Source organism: Cynoglossus semilaevis, chromosome 12, assembly GCF_000523025.1.
Source record: "Cynoglossus semilaevis isolate Cse_v1.0 chromosome 12, Cse_v1.0, whole genome shotgun sequence".
Lineage (NCBI taxonomy): Eukaryota > Metazoa > Chordata > Actinopteri > Pleuronectiformes > Cynoglossidae > Cynoglossus > Cynoglossus semilaevis.
Window position 1 is genome coordinate 11,462,841 of NC_024318.1, and position 22,647 is coordinate 11,485,487.

The 22,647-nt window shown below is 39.2% G+C and overlaps 2 protein-coding genes across 6 annotated transcripts in view; one reads left to right on the forward strand and one right to left on the reverse strand.

Moving 5' to 3' along the window:
- Positions 1–1,718: 1,718 nt before the first annotated feature.
- ikzf1 (IKAROS family zinc finger 1 (Ikaros)) lies at positions 1,719–22,593 on the reverse strand. Of its 5 annotated transcripts, XM_017037555.2 has the most exons (9): positions 22,253–22,459; positions 16,656–16,709; positions 16,346–16,459; positions 9,520–9,795; positions 6,280–6,447; positions 5,669–5,794; positions 4,688–4,822; positions 3,785–3,823; positions 1,719–3,634 (listed from the first exon to the last, which is right to left on the reverse strand). In XM_017037555.2, exons 1-9 carry the CDS (start codon positions 22,398–22,400, stop codon positions 3,117–3,119), a joined length of 1,578 nt encoding a protein of 525 aa, XP_016893044.1. In that variant the 5' UTR covers positions 22,401–22,459; the 3' UTR covers positions 1,719–3,116. The 5 variants fall into 5 exon arrangements, with proteins under 5 accessions (XP_016893044.1, XP_008320392.2, XP_016893043.1 ...); XM_008322170.3 differs by having other exon boundaries at positions 1,719–3,823; positions 22,253–22,593; XM_017037554.2 differs by lacking the exon at positions 4,688–4,822 and having other exon boundaries at positions 1,719–3,823; positions 22,253–22,462.
- Positions 19,189–22,647, forward strand: part of mocos (molybdenum cofactor sulfurase) — a 103,560-nt gene continuing 100,101 nt past the window's right edge. Inside the window, exon 1 of the mRNA XM_025060705.1 lies at positions 19,189–20,641. The gene's annotated coding sequence lies outside the window, so the exon portion shown is untranslated. The remainder of the gene's footprint in view (positions 20,642–22,647) is intronic.

The window sequence follows — 22,647 nt, forward strand, 5'->3', positions numbered from 1 at the left end:
CAGATTATTCCTTGCATGCAAATGTCCTGTCTCCTTGGTTGGGCCCCAGTCAAGCGTAAGGGGACTTGGTCAGGACCACAGCTGTTTCCCGTTTTCTGCTAAATCACACTGCAGCCATCTGGATGAAACTGTCACCACTGAGCGTGTAGTGCTACTGCATACACAGGCCCTGACTGGGCACCAGTCTGCACACCGGGCCCACAAGGGCTCCAGTAACCTTCTGCTCCGGTTACTGGGCCTCTGTGTTCCAGGTGTGTGGGTGTGTGTGTGTGTTTGTGTGTGTGTGTACCACTGTGGTCACATGAATTGGTGACCAAGTTCTGTATTATATTTTTTAAATAGTTCTGTTTTAAGGTATACTGTATGACAATGGAAAGATACTGACAAGGCTTCTCCTAATTTAAAGGCAAATAATTCTAATGTTTGTGAACTGATTTCTAATAATATAGTTGGTTCACATAAAAATGTACAAGCAAATGGATAAATACACATGAAGTTTTTATTTTTAAATGATACATGGCGTTACATGTTAGGATAAGGATGTAAAAGGAACATCTAACAAAGGCTTAGTCTGTGGTTGCTCTGTAGGTCACAAGTCGTGGTTCTCTGCACATTTGTGTGACCTATAGAAATGTAGGTCAATATATATATAAGATAGCAGTAAGTTCAGGCCTGTCAACATCTCCATTTCATTATGTTATAAAGAAGTCGAATGAGAATAAATATCTGTGGATTGTTTGACGACAGGGACCCAAAACTACACGAGGAAATCAGTGTAGCTCATTACAATCCGCTACTGCATCAAAATGCTTCTTCACACAGTATCGTGCACATAGAGGGCCAAAAAAAACAAACAAACAAAAAAAAAAGTTACATTGATTTAATTAATTTGAGTGCTTTGGGCTTGAGCTCAACGGAGCAAAAGACAAGGAAACATGTTCTGTGATCAGATGAGTCAATAATGAGCAAAACAGATGTTTGATTACACTTTCCAAAAATAAATAAGGCAATCAACTTCAGCAGCACACACAAAGATGCCAAAGCTAGCATCTGTGATGGTGTTGGTAGTGACGGCATCGAGGACCTGTATCTGTGAGAGATTCAAGTTTATTTGTCACTTGTTTATATTCAACTAATTATGATTCATTTGATTAATTAATTAATTAATAATAATAGTGACATATGACTATTCAAGATTTGTTTTACTAACAGTTAAAGATGCAATAGGAAATATGTATAGAATTTAACGACAATTTTGTGTGGCAGTATCACTGGTGTGAAAGCTTATAATGAAAAATAGATAAGCAATAAATTGAATATTATTAATGAAATCAAACGCAATCGTTTGACTGCGTGTGGTTGCAATATTTTTGTTGACCTCAATAAATAAACAAATAAATGAAAATTGAAAAATACGAATGCCAGTTTCTTCCTATCTCTTTCGTCCTCATTGACAGACAGAAGTGAGCTGTAAGATGATGGATGTCCAATTATTTCAGACAGTTCATGCTGAGAATGGAAACGTTGAGTGCGTTTGTAAGAAAGCGTTAGGAAATGTGAAGGAAGTTGGACTAGTCATTAACTCTGTCTGGTAAATCTACAGCCCAGGTATGAATTAAACTGAATAAGAAGGCATTTGTTTTCTGGTCTGTTATAAAAACACACTCTTCTGAATTTGGTTTTCAATTTCTTTCTTTGCAAAACCAAACAATGACACATTTTGTGCATATATAAAATAACTTTATTGATATTTTTGCAAGCATATAGTTCCCATCAAATGATCCACTTGTATTTATTTTAGTGGCGGAAGTTTTGAACAAATAGAATAGAAAACAAGCCAGGATAATGGTCATTTTATAATAAAAAAGGTATGTATCCAGCAGCAGTGAAGTTTTCATTTTAATATTGTTTTTTCAAGAAGTATCAAACAGCCATCGCAATAAATACAAAACCAAACGACATTATGTACAACAAATGGAGAATTCAGCGCACATGGGAACTAAAGGTCAAAGGTTAAATGGGAAATTTGATCTTTTTCTAAGCATCAAAAACATAAAAATGAATATGGAGTCAAAATGTTTACATCTTACATATAGGTGTAAATGATCAGGTGTAAAATTATGATAGTCTAACAATAAAATAAAAACACTTTTTCTCCAAATGAATTCATATTTGTACATTCTTTACATGTAGCCACGTACAAATGTGTGAGGAGCAAAGCTGCACTGTCTTCAGTAGACATTTCTTAAAAAAAAAGAAAATTCTTTTTTTTTTTCAACTGTATCTGTTTACATTTAGCTGTGATTAACATACATGCACAATGTGTAAAAAAACATTATTTTAGGACATTTGCAGTGTATTTTACATTTAGTTTTTGGACTTGAGTTGAACCTCTGTGAGTGTGATTTCTTTTTTTCTTGTATCAACCCCTTTTTCCCTCTGTGTGTGTGTTTGTGTGTGCGCCTGTGTGTGTGTACATGCCATAGACTTTATATATAAGAAAGGGATGTAGCCGCTTATAGCCATCGCTTAAAGGAAAAGGACCAAATCTGTCGTGTTAGTTTCAGATGTAGCTCTGCAGAGCTGGAAGTCCATGGAACATTTGAGGAAACTTCTGACTTTATTTATAAGTACACTTTTTTTTCAAACCATTTTATTTGATTATTTCCCAGTTTGAGTCATGTCCAAGATAACAAGATTTCAATTTTCCTGCTTGTCCTTACTTTGGATGGATGGTTGTCTTTTTACTTCAAAACTGGTATAGTGTTTTAATAATCAGCTGACCAACCAAGAGTTTATATGATTATTAGGAACATGTGTACTGACATATTAATAGAATAAAGTAGCCTCACTTTGACCAAACGTTTAGTTAAAACTCTCTGTATATTAGTTTACAGTGTGGACATTTCACCAACACCAACGACAGAACTACTGACTGATGTTGCTGCTTGTGGCTCAGCCAAAGTTCTTCTTTCTCTTTTCGCGGAGAAAGAAGAACTATGTCAGATAATATCAATTAAATGCTGATTTTCTTTTTTGAATAAAAAAAAACAAACAACCGACAGCTCTTACAGCCATTTCTTATTCACGGTCTACAGTGTGTGTACGTGTGTGTCTCAGTAGCGATGCTCCCCCCGTGTTATGTGAGAGGAGAACTCGTAGCGGTCTTGACTCTGATGGCCACAGAGGTTGCACTCAAACGGTTCTCTAAACCCGTGGCAGCCCATGTGGATGGTGTACATGACGTGGTCTAGAAAGAGAACGCGGCAGTGTTGGCAGAGGTAGGCTCTCACTTGCTTGCCATCTGGTGACAACACCTTGAAGCCCTCAGTGGCCAACTCTATGCTGGCCCGAATGGCCTCCAACTGCCTCTGCTCCTCTTCCTTCACCAGCGGCAGCACCCCGTTCCTCCCACCTGATGTCATGTGATTGGTCAGGTAGATGAGGCCCGGTGCTGCCCCTCCCGGACGATCCTCATTGTTGCTCTCGGTGTCAGTGGAATCCTGGCCGCTGTGGCTGGGAGAGCCGTCCTTCTCGCTGGAGGCAGACTTGGAGTTGGAGAGGAGCAGCAGGTTCTCAGCCGCACTGTCTTTGGCTGACAGGTTGTGACCTGTCCCTGTCAGGGCCTCAGGTGCTGGTTTGAGGAGAGGGTACATGGACGTGAGACCCACATCAGATGAGGAGGCTGGAGATGTCTGGACCAAAGGCCGCAGCGACTCAGCCCCTAAGTAGCTGATAGCACTGTTGATGGCCTGGTCCATAAAATGGGGCTGATTGAGCTCACCTGCTCCATCGTAGGAAAGCTCTGACAGATGTTTGTCACCTGGAGCCACAGAGAAACACACACGACATAAAGGTTATACTCTGAAACACTCTTCATCTCAAGATACATTCATTGGATTTCTCCTTTTCTTTATGTTCTGAAGATCATCGTTATATCAATTCCGAGAATTTAACATTCACACAATGTGAACTGTACTAATTAAAGTGATACTAACTTAATGAAACACACAAATCTGAACTAAACAAAAACAGTTTCTGTTAAGCTTCATGCACTCTGCAGAGCCAAGGTGGCAGCGAAGGCAAAACCATAGACTGTATATAAGAAATGAATGAATGCACCCATCGGAAAAACATTTTTAGACTTGATTTTTTAAAGATTTTTCAAGATGATCTATTGTTGTACAATTCATTTTTAATTGATTTTTTTTTTTTTTTTACATTTTCTTGACCCTAAAAAGTTTAGAAAAGGGGATACTGGACGGTGCCTAGGTTTCTTAAAGTGATTCATTACTTCTATTTAGATTAAAAAACACACACACATTAATTTTCTAGGGGTTTTCTCTGGAATTCCTCTTTTCTTCTGAGAACTTCTGTTTTTTATTTTTTATAAGAATTTTGAAGAGCCCTCCTTGAAAGGAAGTGAACAACTTCAGGAAACCTTACTCTGTCCAGCTGCCTATTTATGAACTTCTTAGGATGGAATGATCTAAGTGACTGAGAGTTTTCAAACTTCACATCTATTTCGATATAAAAGTATAGTAGTATATAAGTTTGCAGCAGGTCATCTGTTTCTTACACACAGTCTATGGACAGAACAAACAAACACTAACTAACACAGCAGTAAGACAACTTTCTCAAACACTCGTATTAGTTTTAAACAAAGGAAGCAGATTTAAGCCCTTACCCACAAACTTCTGTGGCATAGTGCTTTTACGTTTAGCTACATTATTAGCTAGTCTGTCTAGCACCAAGGCTCTGTCAGATCCCGTCTGGGTTAAGTCTCCCCTCTGCTCATTCTGGTTGCTTTCTTCCTTTATTACTGGAAAGCAAGACAGAGAAGTAGATTTCAGAGTCAGGGTAACTTGACTTTGTATTGTTTTAATGTGATACACCTGATAACCAACATGGCTGCTGGTATGTTCTACTCACCGGACATAGTGTTTGTTCACGCTCCTGTACATCATTCAAATGTTTCTATCTCTAAAAGTCTATGTTGAAACCTCCTGCACATAAACATATTGGCCTGGTATTTGTGGTGTTGGAAAATTAATCTTCACATTAGCATTTTGACCAGGATAATACTGTAGGAGGGGAAGGTTTATTAAATGTACTAAAAACTTTAGTGCTAATCTACTTTAAGATAAGCTATGATCAGCAGCATTTTGATTTATATTAACTAATTCCTATATATATATATATATATGAATTTTTAACTGTATCTTTTAGTGACAAATAGCACTAGCTTTGTTCTTAGTTGTTTTTTTAATAACAGTGCTTCAGGCCTAGCTAATTTAGGAAACCCATACAGTAGATGCTTTTGCAGTGTGGATAAATGTAGGGTTTTTATATTTTTTTTTTCATATATCGTGTCCATCACACAATATATGAAAAAAATATATAAAAACATTAATATTAACAACAGAAATGTGTTCGGTTGAAGCGTGTTTTTACATCAATCATTCACAGGAGCTACAGATTATCCCTCCACCTTATTTGAAATTCCCTGTAGAATTTGATGCCATTTGACGTCAGACAAATGTTGATTCCAAGGAACTGGAACAAAAAATGACAACTACAAACTAACTGTATTGCGTCACTATCACCCACAGTCTCTCAGTTAAGAGGCCTGGTCCCTGGTTAAGTCAGGATCCCATGAGTCACTGACCTGGGTAGATGCTTCTCTCCAGCCCCATGCACTGGAGGTAGTTGTGACACCGCTCCTTGTGCTCCTCCAGAGAACTGCGTTGTTTATAACTCCGCCCACAATAGGCACACTTGTGTGGTTTTCCCACTGAAAAGAAAGAATAATATAATTATTGTAATATTGAGACTAATGGAAGATTTCACTGAACAACTGATGCTGCAGACGATCAGCTGTGGCCATTATTTGTACTTGTATACACAGTATAGAGTACTGATCAAAATAATTATCATACAGCATTATTTGAGAATATTAATGCATCACGGTTGGCACGACGCCTCATTACCATTATCCTCTCATAATATTTACTCTTTTCGGAGCAGACACTGTTACTGAGGTATTTACAGCCGCACCATTTCATCAGCATATACTTCTGCAAATGATTTCCAAAAAATAAACACACACACACACACACACACACACACAAAATGCTACCACATCCACCAGCTCAACTTCCCGTTATTTAGCGCCGGCTCTCACTGTATACACTGCCTTTCATGGAGACTTCCACATAATGTGCCTAGAATAGCCTTGGGGGCAGAACTTTGCAGTGTGCATGACCTCTGCGTACTCACCCGAGTGGGTGCGTAAGTGTCCGGTCAGGGCGTCCCTCCTGCGACAGGCGTAGCTGCACAGGTGACACTTGAAGGGTTTCTCCCCTGAATGGAGTTTGATATGGCGCAGCAGGTTACCTTTCTGGGTGAAGGAGGCGCCACACTGGCTGCACTGGAAAGGACGTTCTCCTTGAAAAGAAGAAAGACCAAAACATAAGTTCACGCAGTTGATTTAAAGCATAAACAAACTTGGTTGTAAAGCTAAGGATTGAAAGTGAGAGATTTTACTTTGGAGCTTTTTCGATTTCATAGCGAACTGAATAATAGAGTCAGTAAAAGTAAATAAGGGAATTTAATTTATTGGAGATTAAAACACAATGGAAAAGAAAGAATGAAATGATGTGTTTGCTTCAACAGCCTTGAACGGAATGAAAGGGAAGCCATTGGTATCTTGTGGAAAAGGGTTACAAATGAATTTCTAAGACAATTAAAATTCCATGTAAGACGGTGAGCACAGGCCCTGCTGTTGTTGCACAACAGTAACATTACATAAAAAAAAGACAAGAAGAAAACTGATCAGCAAAGCTCTGACGTGGCCTAGCGCAAAATGATTCTGAAGTTCTGGACAGAGTTGTCCACTCCCTTCAGGGGACAACAGTTCCCTGTGTTATTCAGTGTCTGAACTGAGGACAGATGTGGTTGGACAGAAGTCTAAGAGAAACAACTTTGACTGTAATTCTTTAAGGAAGTTTGTGTCGGTCACTGTAAAATACCCAAATACAATGTGATGATGTTGGTGATAAAGAGACATTTCTCCAAGCCTACATCCATACCAAAAACACAGCTCAACAAAAGGAACAAAAAGCTCTGAATGGTAACCACCATCTCAATTTGGGGGCTGTTGTGAGTAAAAATATACTCTTACGAGAAAAGAATAATGTAAAAAAAAAAAAAAGTGCTAAAGTATAGTGCATTTAAATGTATTAATTTCTTTGATTTGGTTTTAATGTTCTCCCCAATGATTCCTGTGTTGTTTTAAGCTAAAATGTACAGATTTAGTTTTTACAAATAAGACAAAAATATTCAACAATTAACACTGAGTCATCATTGCTTTAATAAAAATGCTATAATAACTGTTCTTTCCCATCCGTAGTTTGTGCAGTAAAGTGGTTAATTCTACCGCAGACAGTCAAGATGGAAGAACACGTATGTTTTCAATGGAACCTGTTCATGTTTTTAATGTGGACATGAATTTAAAGCCCTCCCAGGTTTCACTGCTACGTCCTGTTTAATAACACAAACACAAGGTCTTTGTCACAGCCATGTGGTGGGAAGGCAGACTGTTGCTGCGGGGATGAAGGGTCACCGCACTACAAGCATCTAGGGCGCCAGAACAAGTGGGATGATGGAGCATATGTGCGGCTGAGAGCCATCCAGCAGCAGTGGGAGGGTTTCGGAGCAGAGTGATGCTCCGTCTCCCCCGTGCTCCCCCCTGCCCCACTGACTTCTGCTGCTCTGATCGAACAAGAGCCTTTCAGACTCAGCCTGCCAGCTCCGTAATGCACCATTGCCTGGGTCAATTTGATCTGAAAATCTCATTTTTTACTCTTCTTCGTCTCTAAAATAAGAACGGCACATCACAATGCAAATTCAGCCTCATTTGAATAAAGCAGAGGAAACACTTTGTGTTGAGAGCCAGTCTTCCTGATCAGCGCCTCTGGAATCAACCAATATCCAGCCTCTCTGACTGTTGTGGCATTCTGTGAGAAGGTTTTAATATGAGCCCCCCATCACATAAAATAAGAGTCACCAGTGAAGCAGCAAAAACGTATAAAAAAGGAAATTCATTAAAAATGCATTTCAGGATTCTCACCAGAGAATATTTTCTATTTAAATAGAAGCCACTTCATTATTATTTCCTTTATTCTACTTCCTTTTGCATTTACATTAGTCTAGTGTTCCTTTCTTTCATTTTGACTTTCATTAGTTTCTAAGGCCTGACAGTTAAGTGTCTTTTTCAGAAATGTTCCCCACCACTGGTTCAGTTCCATTACAGTCCAATATCAATTTTTGATCATCTTTAAAACATTAAAAGTCAGATAATTGTGGCTTCATTTAAATTCCATATAATAGTGACAGATATAGTTTCCTCTGACGAAGTTTGTATCTCAGACTTTATCGCACAATAATGTGACCAGTTACTGCTGCTTGTAATGCGGTAACTGGGATCCACTATAGAAGAACAATAATGAACACTAATGGTTTGCTGAAAGTCTATTTCATGCACTGTGGAACATACAGGTACTGTATGCCACGTGCACGCGGGCCGTCACAGATACATTTGAGGGCGTTGGCAAACAGAAGACTTGACTTTGTGGTTTTGGACCGAATTATTATATAAGGAAAAATAACTCTTTTTTTTAGTTTAGTTTAGATTTGTGCAGCATTTCTGGACATATCGTTGAATACAGACGCTATGTACATTAAACATTACAAGGTCAAAATTATTAAGATAGTTGGCTGTGTGTCCTTAATCAAACAACCATGTCCACTCAAATTATTCCACAAGGTCAATTTGATCATCTTGCTTTGAGGCAAGAGCGCCACCTCTCTGGCGTCATGTAACACTAATATTTCTCCCACTGTGAGGACAGTGTTCTTTGGGTTTTATGCCTCTTTCTTCCATTCCTTCTGGTTTTTTAGCATCTTTTGAGTTTTTGTTTAAAAAGAAAAAGAATTCTTTGTATAAGTGCAGCTTACTAAATAGAAAATGGTGCACATGCGTAAGTTCTCACTTAAAAATGCCATATTCTGTGTAAATAATCTAAAAAGATCTGTTCTGTTTAATGATACAGGTTTATATTCATTGTTTCCTGAATGTATGACAATATAACAGTATGTTATAATTACTATAAAATACAGAAAAATTCTCATCTTAAATATTTTATGTGAGTAATTATTGTGATAATGAAGTAGAACGGGTTTTTGCTCAATCGTCATTTAAATAGAGCTTTTTTATATATATTAAACAATTCATAAATATATATTACAATTAGTATTTAGCTTTTCCCTCAGGTCCTTAGGTTGTTTTTTTGTTTTTTTCTGAGATAAAAACAAAAATTGTTTTGGTCATTTAATGATCCATTAAACAATATTGTTAAAATTTAGAGCCACTTTTCTTTGGCTTCTCTTTGATCCATTATTTCCTACTGTCAGTGAAGATGGATGCAAAGGATGGGCATGTACAGCAGGTCAGCTTACCAGTGTGGCTTCGCTTGTGCACCATCAACACATTGGGGCCAATGCAAACTATCCCACAGATATCACACTTGAGCTTCCCGTTGGGTAGCCGGATACCACCGGCCGAGGTGAAGGCCTTGGCTTCGGGGCTCGGCTGTGAGCCGTTCACCTTGGCCCCAGAGGCATCGATCACGCGCAAGTCTTCCGCACACTCCTCCTCCTCCTCCTCCATGCCATTCATGTCACAGGACAGCCCATTCTCCTCATCACTGCGAGCCTCAACTTTTATGTTACAGACTGGAAAAGAGGGCAAGGGAGGGAGGGGGGGCCACGGTTTAGAACACGACTTATTTAACATGGTGCTGCTTCCTAAAGAGGGAGATTACTCAGTGTGACACTGATAGTATGACAGTAAATTGAACCACTTCAGTGATAAAACCAAACGTCAACAAAATTTCTCACACTCAATTTTTTTGCTTTGTCAAGCGGAGGCCAGGTGTGTAAAAAATAACATCGCTAACTGCAACTATAACAATATCTGCTGATGATACGACGTGTTTTAAATAGTCCTGTGCATGTGTGTGTGTGTGTGTGTTATGAAATTGTACGAGATCACGTCCCAGCACAGACAGAGGTGCTACAGTAAATGCGATCAGGATTCACAGGTGCGTTCATCAAGTGCACCGTTTGACTGTGTGAGTGATGAAGTGAGGAAACACGGAGATCATTTCACACAATCACACTTCGGGTGAAGCAAATGACAGCAAGATAAACAGGAAACAGGAAGCAGTGCAAAACGAGGGACGACAGTGGTGTGTGTGTGTGTGTGTGTGTGTGTGTGTGTGTGTGAGAGAGAGAGAGAGAGAGAGAGAGAAAGAGCGACACACAGGAACACAGTCCTCCACGTACAGATGCACAAACTCAAAGGGGTCGTATTTTTTAAAGTAGCTCAATAGAGAGATAAATGGAAAATATACTATATGTCTGTTGGTACATTATGAATATAATCTTCAGCAATACTGCTCTGGTCTCTGGAAAAGTTGTAATATTTTCCCTGGCATTTTGTCAGTGTGGGTTAATGCATTATTGTATCATATTTCTAAGAAACAGAAAATACCACCTTAAAATAATTGACAGTATCAGATTGGATAGTGTTAAAAAAAGTTTTTTCTACAAGGATTTGAGCAGGAATATCACATGTAAATAGGAATAATTTAATAGGAATATCACATTTGAGTGGGAATACTTCAGAGGAAATGCACAGGAACTACTTCAGGACACTACTATGTATACCTTAAACTGAGACTAGTGCCATGCATAAGCACCTTATGATGTGATGTCATTCTGAATGCAATATGAAGATTCAAATAATAAACCTCCCCTTGCAATATCTCTGTGGTCCTGTTTGGGGTTGCAGACCACATGTTGAAGATAGCTGTTTAGTACATTCTCGGGCTCTTACTGTATAAATATTAGAAGTACATTCAGCTTTTTTAAGAACTGTTATCCTTTCTACGTAAGATGATAAGAGTCGCATGAGAACCAGTAACCCTTGGTTACACACTGTTGGTAAAACGTTGCATAAACAGCAGCAACTGAAGCCTAGTGAACACCTCATCTCTGGTCTGCTCCCAAACTGAGCCAGAAAGGAGAAGTGTCCGAGCGGCTCCATACTTTCCCACCAGAGCAGAGCAGAAATATTTTAGAGAACTGACAGATCTCGCAAGTCCCAGAAAGTTGCACATGTCATGTCACCGTGCGGTGACAGACTGATTTCCCCATGTCTTTCTACCTCTGTTTGTACAAGTGAAGAGGAAGAAGTGGAAATCATGAAATATAGGAATCTATGGAAAAGGGGAAGCTTCACAAAGACCTGTCTAACTGAAATACCAAGAATTATGGAGAAGTGACAGAAAGGGAAGCTTGGGAAAGGAATTGTAAAACAGTCTGTAACTGAAACTATTTTTTGTGTGTGTTTAGTGACAGCGAGCAGGGTAACATGCATTCACTGACGTACACATGGTTTCACATAGGAGCTTTTTTCAATAGTCTGTTTTCTGTAGAAGGTTTTTTTTATTATTATTAATTTTAGAGGGTAGAAAATGATCCTGGTTATTTTATAAAAGACCAGTTAGGAATTAGAAGAAAAAGATAAATAAAAAAATGTATATCCTATCCCAGGTATGTCCAAAGTCTGGTTTAGGGGGTCGGTTGTGACATGCATACTGCTTTATATTGGACCGCTTGTTGAGATTATACTTTTTTTTCCCCCATAAAATACAGCAGTATTTCTTTATCCAGTAATATTTAAATTTTTTCTACTTATGCCTATTTTGCGTTTGCTAAGGTTTATCTATTTCTGAGTTTAATATATTTTAAGAATTTCTAGAATTCTGGGAATTTTCTGCTCATTTTCCTTCAAATTATTGTCATGACTAACCGTTTGAATTTACATTTTTACTAATGACTAGCTAGTCAGTAAGATAAAAGATTAGTTAAAGGTTAGCTGGCTATAACCTTTAGCTAATCTTTTATCTTTCCTACTGGTCTCCTTAAACTTTTTATGGGAAAACGAATGACTTTTGCACGTGATTTTTGATTTAAGGCAAAAAATAAAAGGCAAAACAAAGCCTTGATTTTTTTTTTTATATAATCTGAAGTTGTCAGTTGCTAACCCACTCAGCACAGAATGTACAGGTCAGAGAAGGGAACCATGAATGCTTGGCTGTAGCTTCTCATGGATTTGGGGAAGTTGTGACTAAAACTGGAGTAGGAACAAGGCTTTTTACTTTATATCATTTGTCACGGTCACACATCCTGATTAGCTGCTTTTTGGGAAGCAACTGTCAGGTCATGTAAGTGGACAAACAAAACAGTTGCAATAAAGATATATTAACCTTGTTCAGATCACATCCTGAGAGTACAGACACAGAGCTAACACAGACTGCAGCAGGGAAGAGATAGCCGTAACTGCAATCAGTGAAAACTGAAAAATTCCTTTTGCTCTCTGCCTAGTAATTGGATGAGAAATGCTAAATGTTAGCCGAAAGAGCTAAAATATTGCAGGAAATAAATAACTAAGACTTCTAATTGATATTCAGTTCAAGTAACACAAGATTAGGCAAAAAAAAAAAAAAAAGCCACACACACAAATATACCATTGGGCCAGAGGATCAAGGTCAATTACTTGAAGATACATATAATCAACTATTATTTTCTACAGGAAAGATACATTTTCTAATACTTTGAGAAAGGATTACTATTTTAAATACAAGCACAACATCAAATAGGGAAACTAGCATATATAAATATATTTATGTTAAATAACTACCATGAAAAAATATTTCGACTTAGTGACTTCTGAAGTCTGACAGAGGTTCCTGTTACCGACTTGTGCTTTTCTTTCACTGCCTGAAAATAACCCTGCAGTGTGCAAAGAGCTGGAACCACATGTGTTAAACCACACCAGCAGCAGCGCAGTAACACATAAAGCTGCCTGCTTTTCCCCTTCACACTCGTTTTAGAAAAGTCACCTCCATGTTTTCGGGAACTTGACAGCTCCCTATCAGTCATTTGTCTCTTGTTGAAATCTGAAATAGCAGGATTATGTCTGAATCACCGAAAGTGAAACTTTGTGACTGCACAGATCCTGACTCGTTCATTTTGGGTACAGCTAAAGGAGGAAATCACATGTACATGTCTGCTGGTAAAATATCAACTATGGCCTTTGACATATTAACCCCTTTATATAAGTGCTGTCAGGTGCAGGATTGTAAAAAGCAGGTTATTTTGAAAATACCGCGCTGCATGTGCATGTTTGAAACAGGAAGTGACCTGGGGTTTTGAGGTTGGAAATTTAAATGTCCTGCGTACCACATTCCCTGCTTTTGCCTTTCTATGACTTGTGATAATAAAGTCAATTGTAACAAAGTTGGACTTTGTCTCCTCTGGCCTAGCAACAGTTGCTGTTCTACCTACAGGACACCCCTAAGATAGTTTCATTTCAGGGTTTAGATCCAACATGGAGGCACCATTAGAGTCAAAGGTCAAATCATGTGATTCTACAGAAATGAACTGCAGTGACCTCTATTGGATTACTTTTCCTAAAGTAATTACTTACACTACTTAAATATAAAATGTAAATACATTTAAAGACTGCTTCTTTTTTTACATTTGAAGTAGAGCTGCTTGATTATGGAAAACATTATTTTTTAAATCATGATTAGTCTTACTGGATTAATCAATGACTCAAAACACGTTGCATTTATTGAACACTATGGACAAGAACTGAAAGTATAATATTCCAATATTGCAAAAAAAGTAAATATATAAATAAAATTGTCTTTTTTACATTTAATAAGTGAATCCTTTACAGTAAAGTTGTCATAAAAATATGTTTTTGTCTGTTTGTTGAAACAAATGACAGAGAGACAGTAAGAGTCAGTGTCTTCATTATCTTTCTCTCTCGTGTGTGTGGGTGTGTGTTCCTGGTGTGTCGGTACGGTTGGGCCTTCTTTTCTTTTAAACTACTGCTGTTGCAAAGACACTTTGACTTTTTAGATCTGCACTGAAAGGCTATTTTGAGAATCAAAGAGTTAAGATTAGGATTAAGGTCAGATTAGAGTTAGAGTAGGAATTAGGAAGAGTGTGTTTTATGTGTGTGTGTGTTTATGCATGTGTGTGTGTTTTACTGGACATCTCTCATAGGGCTAATCCACACACAGACACTTAATGACTAATATGATTAGTTGATTGATTCTCAAATGGTGGACCATGGCCTAAAGGTGGGATTGCAGGGATACAGTTATAGGAAAGTGGGAAACAGACGATAGCATTAGCACCACTTCTGTCCAGTTCACAGTCAGACACTCTTTTCCCAGCCTGAGATTTTTGTCAGTGAGGCGCCTCCTTCATTAGTTGACGTTGTGCCACAGCGTCTCCTACAGATATTTAAATTCTTCTGATCAGAGAGTGAAGGCAAAGAGAGACGGAACTGAGTTGCACTCAGTTCAGATCACTGAGTTGTTCAGTTTCCTGCATGAAAACTATACATGCTTTTCATCAACTGTGTGTGTGTGTGTGAGTGCCTGCAGGTGTGTGTGTGTGTGTATGACTGCTGCATGTCGTGCAGTGATGCACTGAGGTGCCTTTAACATGTTGGCCCTGTTCCTGAACTCTTTATCTCCAGGAGCGGTGATGAAACTCGCTGATGGCAAGTTGTTCTTAGGAAACTCTTACACATCCTATTTCAGTTTCCTCTCATCTCAGTTTTTTTTTTTTTTTTGTTTTTTTGTTTTTTTTAAGTTTGTGCTGCTAATCTTTGCCATTATCTGGATGAGTGGAAAAACACTGACAGGCGTGAAATGTCAGAAGTCTTGTTTAATCTTATCTACTTTTTGCAATTTGAAAAAAGAATTTAAAAAATAATAAAATTATAAAATAAAATACATTGAAAACATTGCATATAAAAGAGATAAAGATCTGCAGCACAATTAGTTTATACCTGCTTGAATAATCTTTGAATTAAAATAAATAATCTGTGTACCATAAGACCGTCAATTTTTTTAAATCAATTACTAGACATTTCAGGTGACCCCATTTGAACTCTAGGCGAGCCCACGTGGGGCTGCGACACCAAGGTTGAAAAACATTGCCTTAAGGTTTACATTTCTAGTGAACTATGTACAAATTTTGCCACAAGTTGGCTCCTATTCTATTCTATTCTATTCTATACCTGTATTGATTTAACGATGAAAAGGAAACGATTTGTGACGAGTGTTTCTTCTTGAACTCATCCTATGATGTAAATCAAATATACACTAACAGTGTGAATCCATCCCGAGTGTTCCTCCCTATTTTAGGTACAGTAATGTATTCCCTGGCTTGATGTTCACAAACTGAAATCAAGGCCACATTAGTTATTCCTTAAGATTCTTCTTGTTAATGACATGACATGGATCAGAGACGGGTTTTTTCTCCTTTTTCCTTTTCCTGCCAATGACCCAAATGTGTCTCGTTGCTGTAGTAAGTCTAATTTTCGGAGGGGTTTCTGATGGCGACTGTCTCCTACCAACTGTGAATGACAGTATGATGTAGGGAGTGGTACAGTGTGATATAGAAAAGTCTATATACAGTATTTGAATTGGCAGTTGAATCTTATCTTAGTTCGCTTAGCTTAGATGACTATGAGTTGGTCAGGTGAGACCAAAGAACAACTGTAGTTTGGTTGTGTCTGAAGGAGAAAACCAGAGTCAGAGAACACTGTCCTTCCAGTAAAACAAATAAGAACTGGAAACCCAGTGGGTGAGTAAAGACCTTTGTGTATTCTCCGCTCTGGGATGAACTAGAACCAGTATTAATGGGTGTTTTGTCTTCCAGTACAACATTGACTTGAAGCCCATTTTTGTCTTACAGTAACCAGAGCAGAAACTTCCTCAACCAATGAGAGGGATCTTTACTGACTGGTAACAGAAGTAAAAGCCTCGGTTCTCACTAGTAAACTATCAAATCTGGAGAAACTTAGTTACCAGTAAGTTACCTGAGCCTTAGAATTAATCAACAAAATCCAAATGCCGTTTTTTTTTTTTCAGCAAAAACCGACACACAGCCAACTTTTCTAAATTATTGGACCAATAATGAGTGGTTTTGAAAGAAAGAGCTGTGATGTTGAAGGGAACTTACACCTTTTGATCTGTACAAACCTGGATTTTTTTTAATAATGGTTGAATAAGGTTGACTAATTTCACTGCTGCGTTTACTCGCTGTATCAAACATTGGTTTCTTTCTTTTAAACCTGCATCACTGGTGTTTTGTCAGGAGTCAAGTCTGAGAAGACGGTTCCTCGTACCTTTGTCCCCTCTGTTGTTCTGCTGCTGGGTGGAGCTGGCTGACAGGTCCTCAGGGACAGCCATGGGCTCCTCTGTGTCCTCGGTTGATTCGTTGGCAGGGGGGCTGTCCCTGCCTGCAGAGACACACACCAGCAAACACCCATCACTCAACACGTAACCACTCAATTGGTTTTATTCACGAAAAAGCCAAATTACCTCCAGACGGTTCATTTTAAAGTCTCTGGCCCAGAGAGTAAGAGCCTTTTTGTGGGTCTATTGTATCTACAATCTGCAGTCAATGGCTCAATCATGCAGTAGGTAGTCTTTTACCTGGCATCTGGGACATTTCCTGGGCCTCCTCGGTCTCCATGCGGTGCAAGTACTCTGAGAGGAGAAAGATGGAGACGTATTTGTGTTGTAAGTTTAATCAAGTGCAAGCTCGAGAAACAACATTATAAACAGCTAGAGTAGAGTAAAAGGTGTACTTTCTCGGCATGACTCCGTCACCTCAGCTAGATCACTCTTGTCACTGCGGCACAGCCACCAGTGTCCCCCACATTACATTACAAAGAATTACAGACATTTTCATTACAAGTCTGACAGAGAGAGTGAGCCTGCAGAACGGCCGGGCTCCAGCTGATGGGGCCCGCTGGTGGCACGGCTGCGCCGGGAATGAGCTTTCAGACCACATTTGTTATTTATTGTTAATTTCCTGCCACGTAATCATCCAAAAATGCAAACTGACTGCCGCAAAATTAAGCAGAAAATTAACTGGCCCCAGGTCACCGTGGATGCGGGTGTTCGCCGTGCCCAGCTGATCGGTGCTCATGTTCTCTCTAATTTACTGAGCATGCATCGCTGAGTCCACGGCCAGAGCACGGATGCATGTAAGCCGCAATCAGAAACAAAGAGAGGGAGAGAAAGTGAGTGTAGCAGAGGAGGAAGAAGAGGAGAGTAAGGATACGAGATACGGCCAAGGAAACAGACACAATAGATAAAAAAAAAAAATTAAAAAACTCTACACACCCTTTTAAAACGCCTGATTTATAAAGTACAACAATGATCACCAAGTTTTTGAACAGCAGAACTTTTTCTTTATTTCATTGAACCTATTATCTGTATTATCCTATTACAAAATGAAGGGAATTCAAAACCTATTATTATTTAAATGATAATAATGACAGAAATCCTGCAATCGACCACTGGGTTTCGCACTGAAGAACAGGAGAAGAGGTTTTGAGCCAAGAATGCTCCAAGCTGGTTGTTAGGTACCATATTCAACAGTAAGACTCCGTTGGGAGCAACTGCAAGTTTTTTTATGTTTTTTTCTGTTTGGGGTTTTTCTTTGACGTAGTGTTTCTGAATTGCCAAAAACCGATATTGGCAAGGTCACTGAAGTCAAACTTATGACTTTGATTCCGTTGAAATCATTGCATCTCTAGTTCTAGCAGGTTTGTCTGTCATGGTTTCCTGGATATAAAAAGGATTTGACAAAGAATTCCATTTTTCTCCTGCTAAAATACTGAACTATTTCCAATTAAAATGTACAAATTAGAGTCTGAAAATTAAATATGTAGACATTTTTAACATGGTCTGTTGACTCATGGAGTAGTGATGGATTTGGAGGGAGTCAGGTCAAGCGAGCCGCTGTAAGATGAAGGTGCAGTAAAAAGAACAGGCCAAAAGACACAGAAGTTGTCTTTTTATTATTATTTTTGTTTACAAGACAAGTCCAGAGGCAAAGCTCCGGCCAGGCCTGAATATCTGAGGAGTCACCAGCGCTGTGGCCCCATTAATAATGGATGGCCCTCAAGGCTGCAGCAGATGGGCCCGACAGCCTCAGCCTCTGCTCCGCCACTTGAAGAAGCCCTCGGTGGGGCTGCTGCCCAAGTCCAAGCAGCCACACAGGGAGAAGTGAAGCTCCCGAAAATAGCGAAACAAGCCCAGGGGAGAAGGGGAACCAAGGCCTTCCTGTTTTACTGACAGATGGCTCCACACATTTGGAACAAACAGTGGGAAGCGACCAGGCCGCTCTTTCGCAACAGACATGCACACACACACAGAAAATATTCTGTGGAGTCAAAGTCAGGAGTCGATTGTCCAGCAGACGCCCAGGACACAAGTGTGGGTAAGAGGGAGGGAGGGAGGGAGAGAGGGTGGGTGAGCGGGGCAGCAGGGCAAAGGCCAGTGGTGCAGATGATTTGCTCAGCACAGCCCAGGAGTCTTGCGTGTTTCTCTGCACCGACTCTTTCGTCTTCAGCATCTGGAGTTTGGAGGTCGGGTACGGTGGGAACCGTATTCTCCTGTGCCCCCGTTCAGGGCAGATGGTGCGAGGGGAAACACGGATGTGTTAGCGACAGAAATAAAAAGAGAGAGAAGAGAGTTCCACCATACAGCCACAACCCCCTTGTGTGGGCATGTAGAAAGTAAGGTGCACGCAGAGTATTCAGGAAGTAGCTATTTTGTTCGAGAAAGTGAGACTGTGTCAAAGCTGCTTTGGTTCTTCATGTTATAGACATGTCGGGAAAAAAAAGAACCACTCATATCTGTTTTTAGCTGTACCTCAGTCTTTTGGATGAACTGAAATTTGTCACTTTAAAAATCATTTCAGAATTCCAGAAGAAAAAACAGATTTTCCTCATATTTTTCACCTTTTAATCAAAATGTAACTCTGTATTTTTGCTAACTAAAAAAACTTTGATCATCGGTGTCTGTAAGGATAATGTGATGTGTGAGTGTGTGTGTGTGTGTGTGCAGGTGGATTCTTTCAACCTGGTTAAATGGAAGTTTCAGAAAAGAGTTGATGTGGAAGTGGGGAGAGGGGGTGGGGGGGGGGGGGGGGGGGGGGGGCAAAAAGTCTGAGTCTAATTCTGTCAAAAAGGAGAGGCAGGAAGAGGCTTGTGGGTTGACAGAACTCTTAGTCCTGCTCCTCCCCTGTGTGTGTGTCTGTGTGTGCATGTGCATGTGAGGTGCAGAAGCTACGTCAGGGAGTTGGGTGGAGATGAGAAGTGGCAAAACCGTTAACAGATACTGGGGACCACACTAGTGAAGTTAGGTTATCCTGCTGGAGGAGGAGGAGGAGGAGGAGGAAGAGGAGGAGGGGAGGGCGCTTCATGTGTATGATTTTGCACCATACACATTTAAAACCTATAGCACAAGTGGGCAGACCTTTTATCATCACATTGTGTTTCTATAGAGTGTCATTTCAGCAGATGTAATTAACAATTTTAAATTGTTGAATATAACCTGTAGTAACCATAGTGACGGAACAGAAATACACACTTAAAATAATTTATGTTTGTTACATAATTTGTTGTTTTTTTAAATAATAAATATTCTTAATAAACAAGCATGACTTTTGGTTGAGTCCTAAAGCTCATCACTGTCTTCTTTATTTCCCTGGTCTTCACATTAGTCTACTGTATATATTGACTGCGTGTTTAAGTCACAGGTTTGCACAAACCAGTCGATCGCATTTACTCTAGTTTTCCAGAGAGTTCTTCACCAGTTTCAAAGTACGCCTCGGCTGATTGTCATCCTGAAAGCAACACAACGGCCGAGACCAGAGTGACTGCTGACAGCCTCATTTTATCTCCTCACCATCTTCTTTTCTACTGCTTCTGTTGCACCTGCTAAATCATTTAACATGGCTTTTTATACATTTACGAACCATTGACGTTAATTGTTGATGTAATCTGATCAATGTATAGTGCACTGCCTGCTTTGAAAATGTAGGAAAAAAAACTTTCACCTGACTCTAAGGTGAAACAATTTTCACTCTTCAGTAGATAACTGCTTGAAGCTACTGCAAACCAAATTATATTAATAATAACTTAAAAACTAATAACAAAATAAATAAAAACCTAATAAAATATATTATTTTGATTTGATTAATCTGCTGTCCCGTTGACCCTGAGGAGTCTTTGGGTCAATAAAACAGTATTTTACCTTTTTATTTCACGTCTTAGTAACAATAAATAATGTATAGATTTTGCTCTAATGGTGTGTAATAATTAGTTATTAGTTACATTTGGAGATGTCACAAAGTAATTGAAACTCCTTAAATAACCTGAGTGTGTTCCAAAACGCTGCGTTAAAAATCTTTCTCCCCCTGTATAAAATGAGAATGAAGAATGAAAATATTTTTGTCCGACCCTTAGTTTTAATACACAGGTGTGTCATTATTTCTCATATAAGTTTCCGGTCTTTACTGACACCAACAGAAAAAGTAGAGGCCTCTCGTCAGTCTTTAGGAGGAGCTGGTTTTGTCGGAGCGGCACACACTCAGTTTGGACTTTGATGGAGATTCTCACCAGGTATTAGTGAAAAGTATATGGTTGTAAGTGGAGTTAGAAGATGTGTTGAGAGGGTGAGGCTGTGAGTGAAGCTGTTCTGTGGCGAAGTTTCCTTCATTTGCATCTGACACACTTCACTACTCTGCTATTCAGAAGGTATACAATCATTTTAATAACTGTCTGTCTTCCTCTGCACCCCGACCTCCCGTCCGTCGACTTCTGCTTCTTCTGACAAGAAAGATAATAGATGTGCACCAGCACCTCTCAGTCTGAGCTGTGGAAAAAGTCCACTCTGTGTGTGTGTGTGTGTGTGTGTGTGTGTGTGTAAATGAATCCAACCTAAAATCAAGCTTGATTTTTTTTTAGTGACAACTGGTATAATTTTGTAAACAAAAATTTAATATTAGTAAAGCCCTTGATAACCCACATGTTTACTAAAATAATATTACACTTTTAACATTTAATACGCCTGCTGCAAACAAAAACTTGACTGTAAAGTAACATGAATATTACTTAGAAATATATGTGGCATATTTACTTCACACAGTTGAAGTACTGCCGCTGTTTAAATGTATTTTACTTAATTTAAACAAAACAAAATACTTTGTTGTACTTCATTTGATATTATAGAGATTCATTTTGATCTAAACAAAAGGAAAAATAATTTATTTGACAATTTCCTGAGCAGTTAGTGGATTTTTTTTTTAATTCGGGGCGTTGATCACAGAGCTTCTACCTCAGTGACAGTAAAGTAAAAGTTTCATCAGTCCAGCCTACATATATGCATGTGTGAATATATGTATGTGAGTGTGTGTGTGTTTCCCTCTTCATGTCTGAGGCTGTGCATCTTACAGGTGAAAATCGATGGTATAGAAAATAATCCAATTAATTTATTGTTATTTTTCCAAGACACACCATAATACAGGCGGTGCGCATTTAGTTGATGCGTGGTGATTTCCTCTTTGCGTAGCAGCAAAATGTTCACCTTCACTTGTTAGGGCTGTTATCACCGGTTAAATTATCGAAATATATTTACACAAATTCTTAAAATTAAAAATTAAAAATCGACTTAAAAAGTGCTCTACAAACCAGATGACAGAGAGTGAAGTCAAGAGAGAGAGCGCAGCACAACTGCAACAAGTGCCTTCAGAAAAAAATATGTAAAAGTAAAATAATTTAACGTGTCTAGTCGTTTGAAAGTTCTACATAAATGTTATAAAAATAATTACATTTAAATGTCAGTACATTTAATGATTTAGTGATATTTTATTTGAGTTATCCTACCGGGAGATGACAGGGGGGAAAGAGGAGCCAATGTTACGCATGAATTCGCGGAAATGCAGAAAAAGTGTGTTTTAAAATAAATGTTTATAAAGTTTACAAATGTATATGTGGTTCTGTTCCATTTCGCTCACTTGCAGAAAACGACGCGCACACACAGGGTCTGATGCTGCTGTGCACCTGCAGCCAAACTACCAGGAGTTAGTTTTTCCAGTTATGTGCAGATGGCTCCAAAAAGAAAAAAGAAAACAGTAGAAAAACGAATTATTTGTCTTCAGAAGAGTGAAGGCGGTAAAGTGTTCGAGACGAGAGTGGAGTAGAAGGTGGAGGAGGAGGTCACTGCAGCCTTACCTGCTATTCCTTGAGTTTGCAGTATGAAGTTCTTCCAACTCTCCCCGGCTCCATGTGCAGAAGGTCGCAGCGCCGCCGCCGCGGCCCCATGGAGCTGCGCCCTCAGTCCCTCCCCTCTCCACTGCACTTCCTCGTTCCAGCCCAACATGACTAGATCTCTGAGCTCGACTGAGGCATTTTGCTCGCTTTTATCCACAGGCCGAGTCTAGTGCAGCAGCAGCAGCGCAGTGGAGCCTGCAGCAGCGAACCCTTGGCACTTTGCTTTGTGCCGTGCCAATAAAAGCTGACAGCCAGCAGAGCATCACTGGCAGCCATGCATGAGATGGGATGAGGCGCAGAAGGAGGAGTAGAGTGGACAACTTCATTGTTTATTTATTTCATTTCTCACCAAAGGA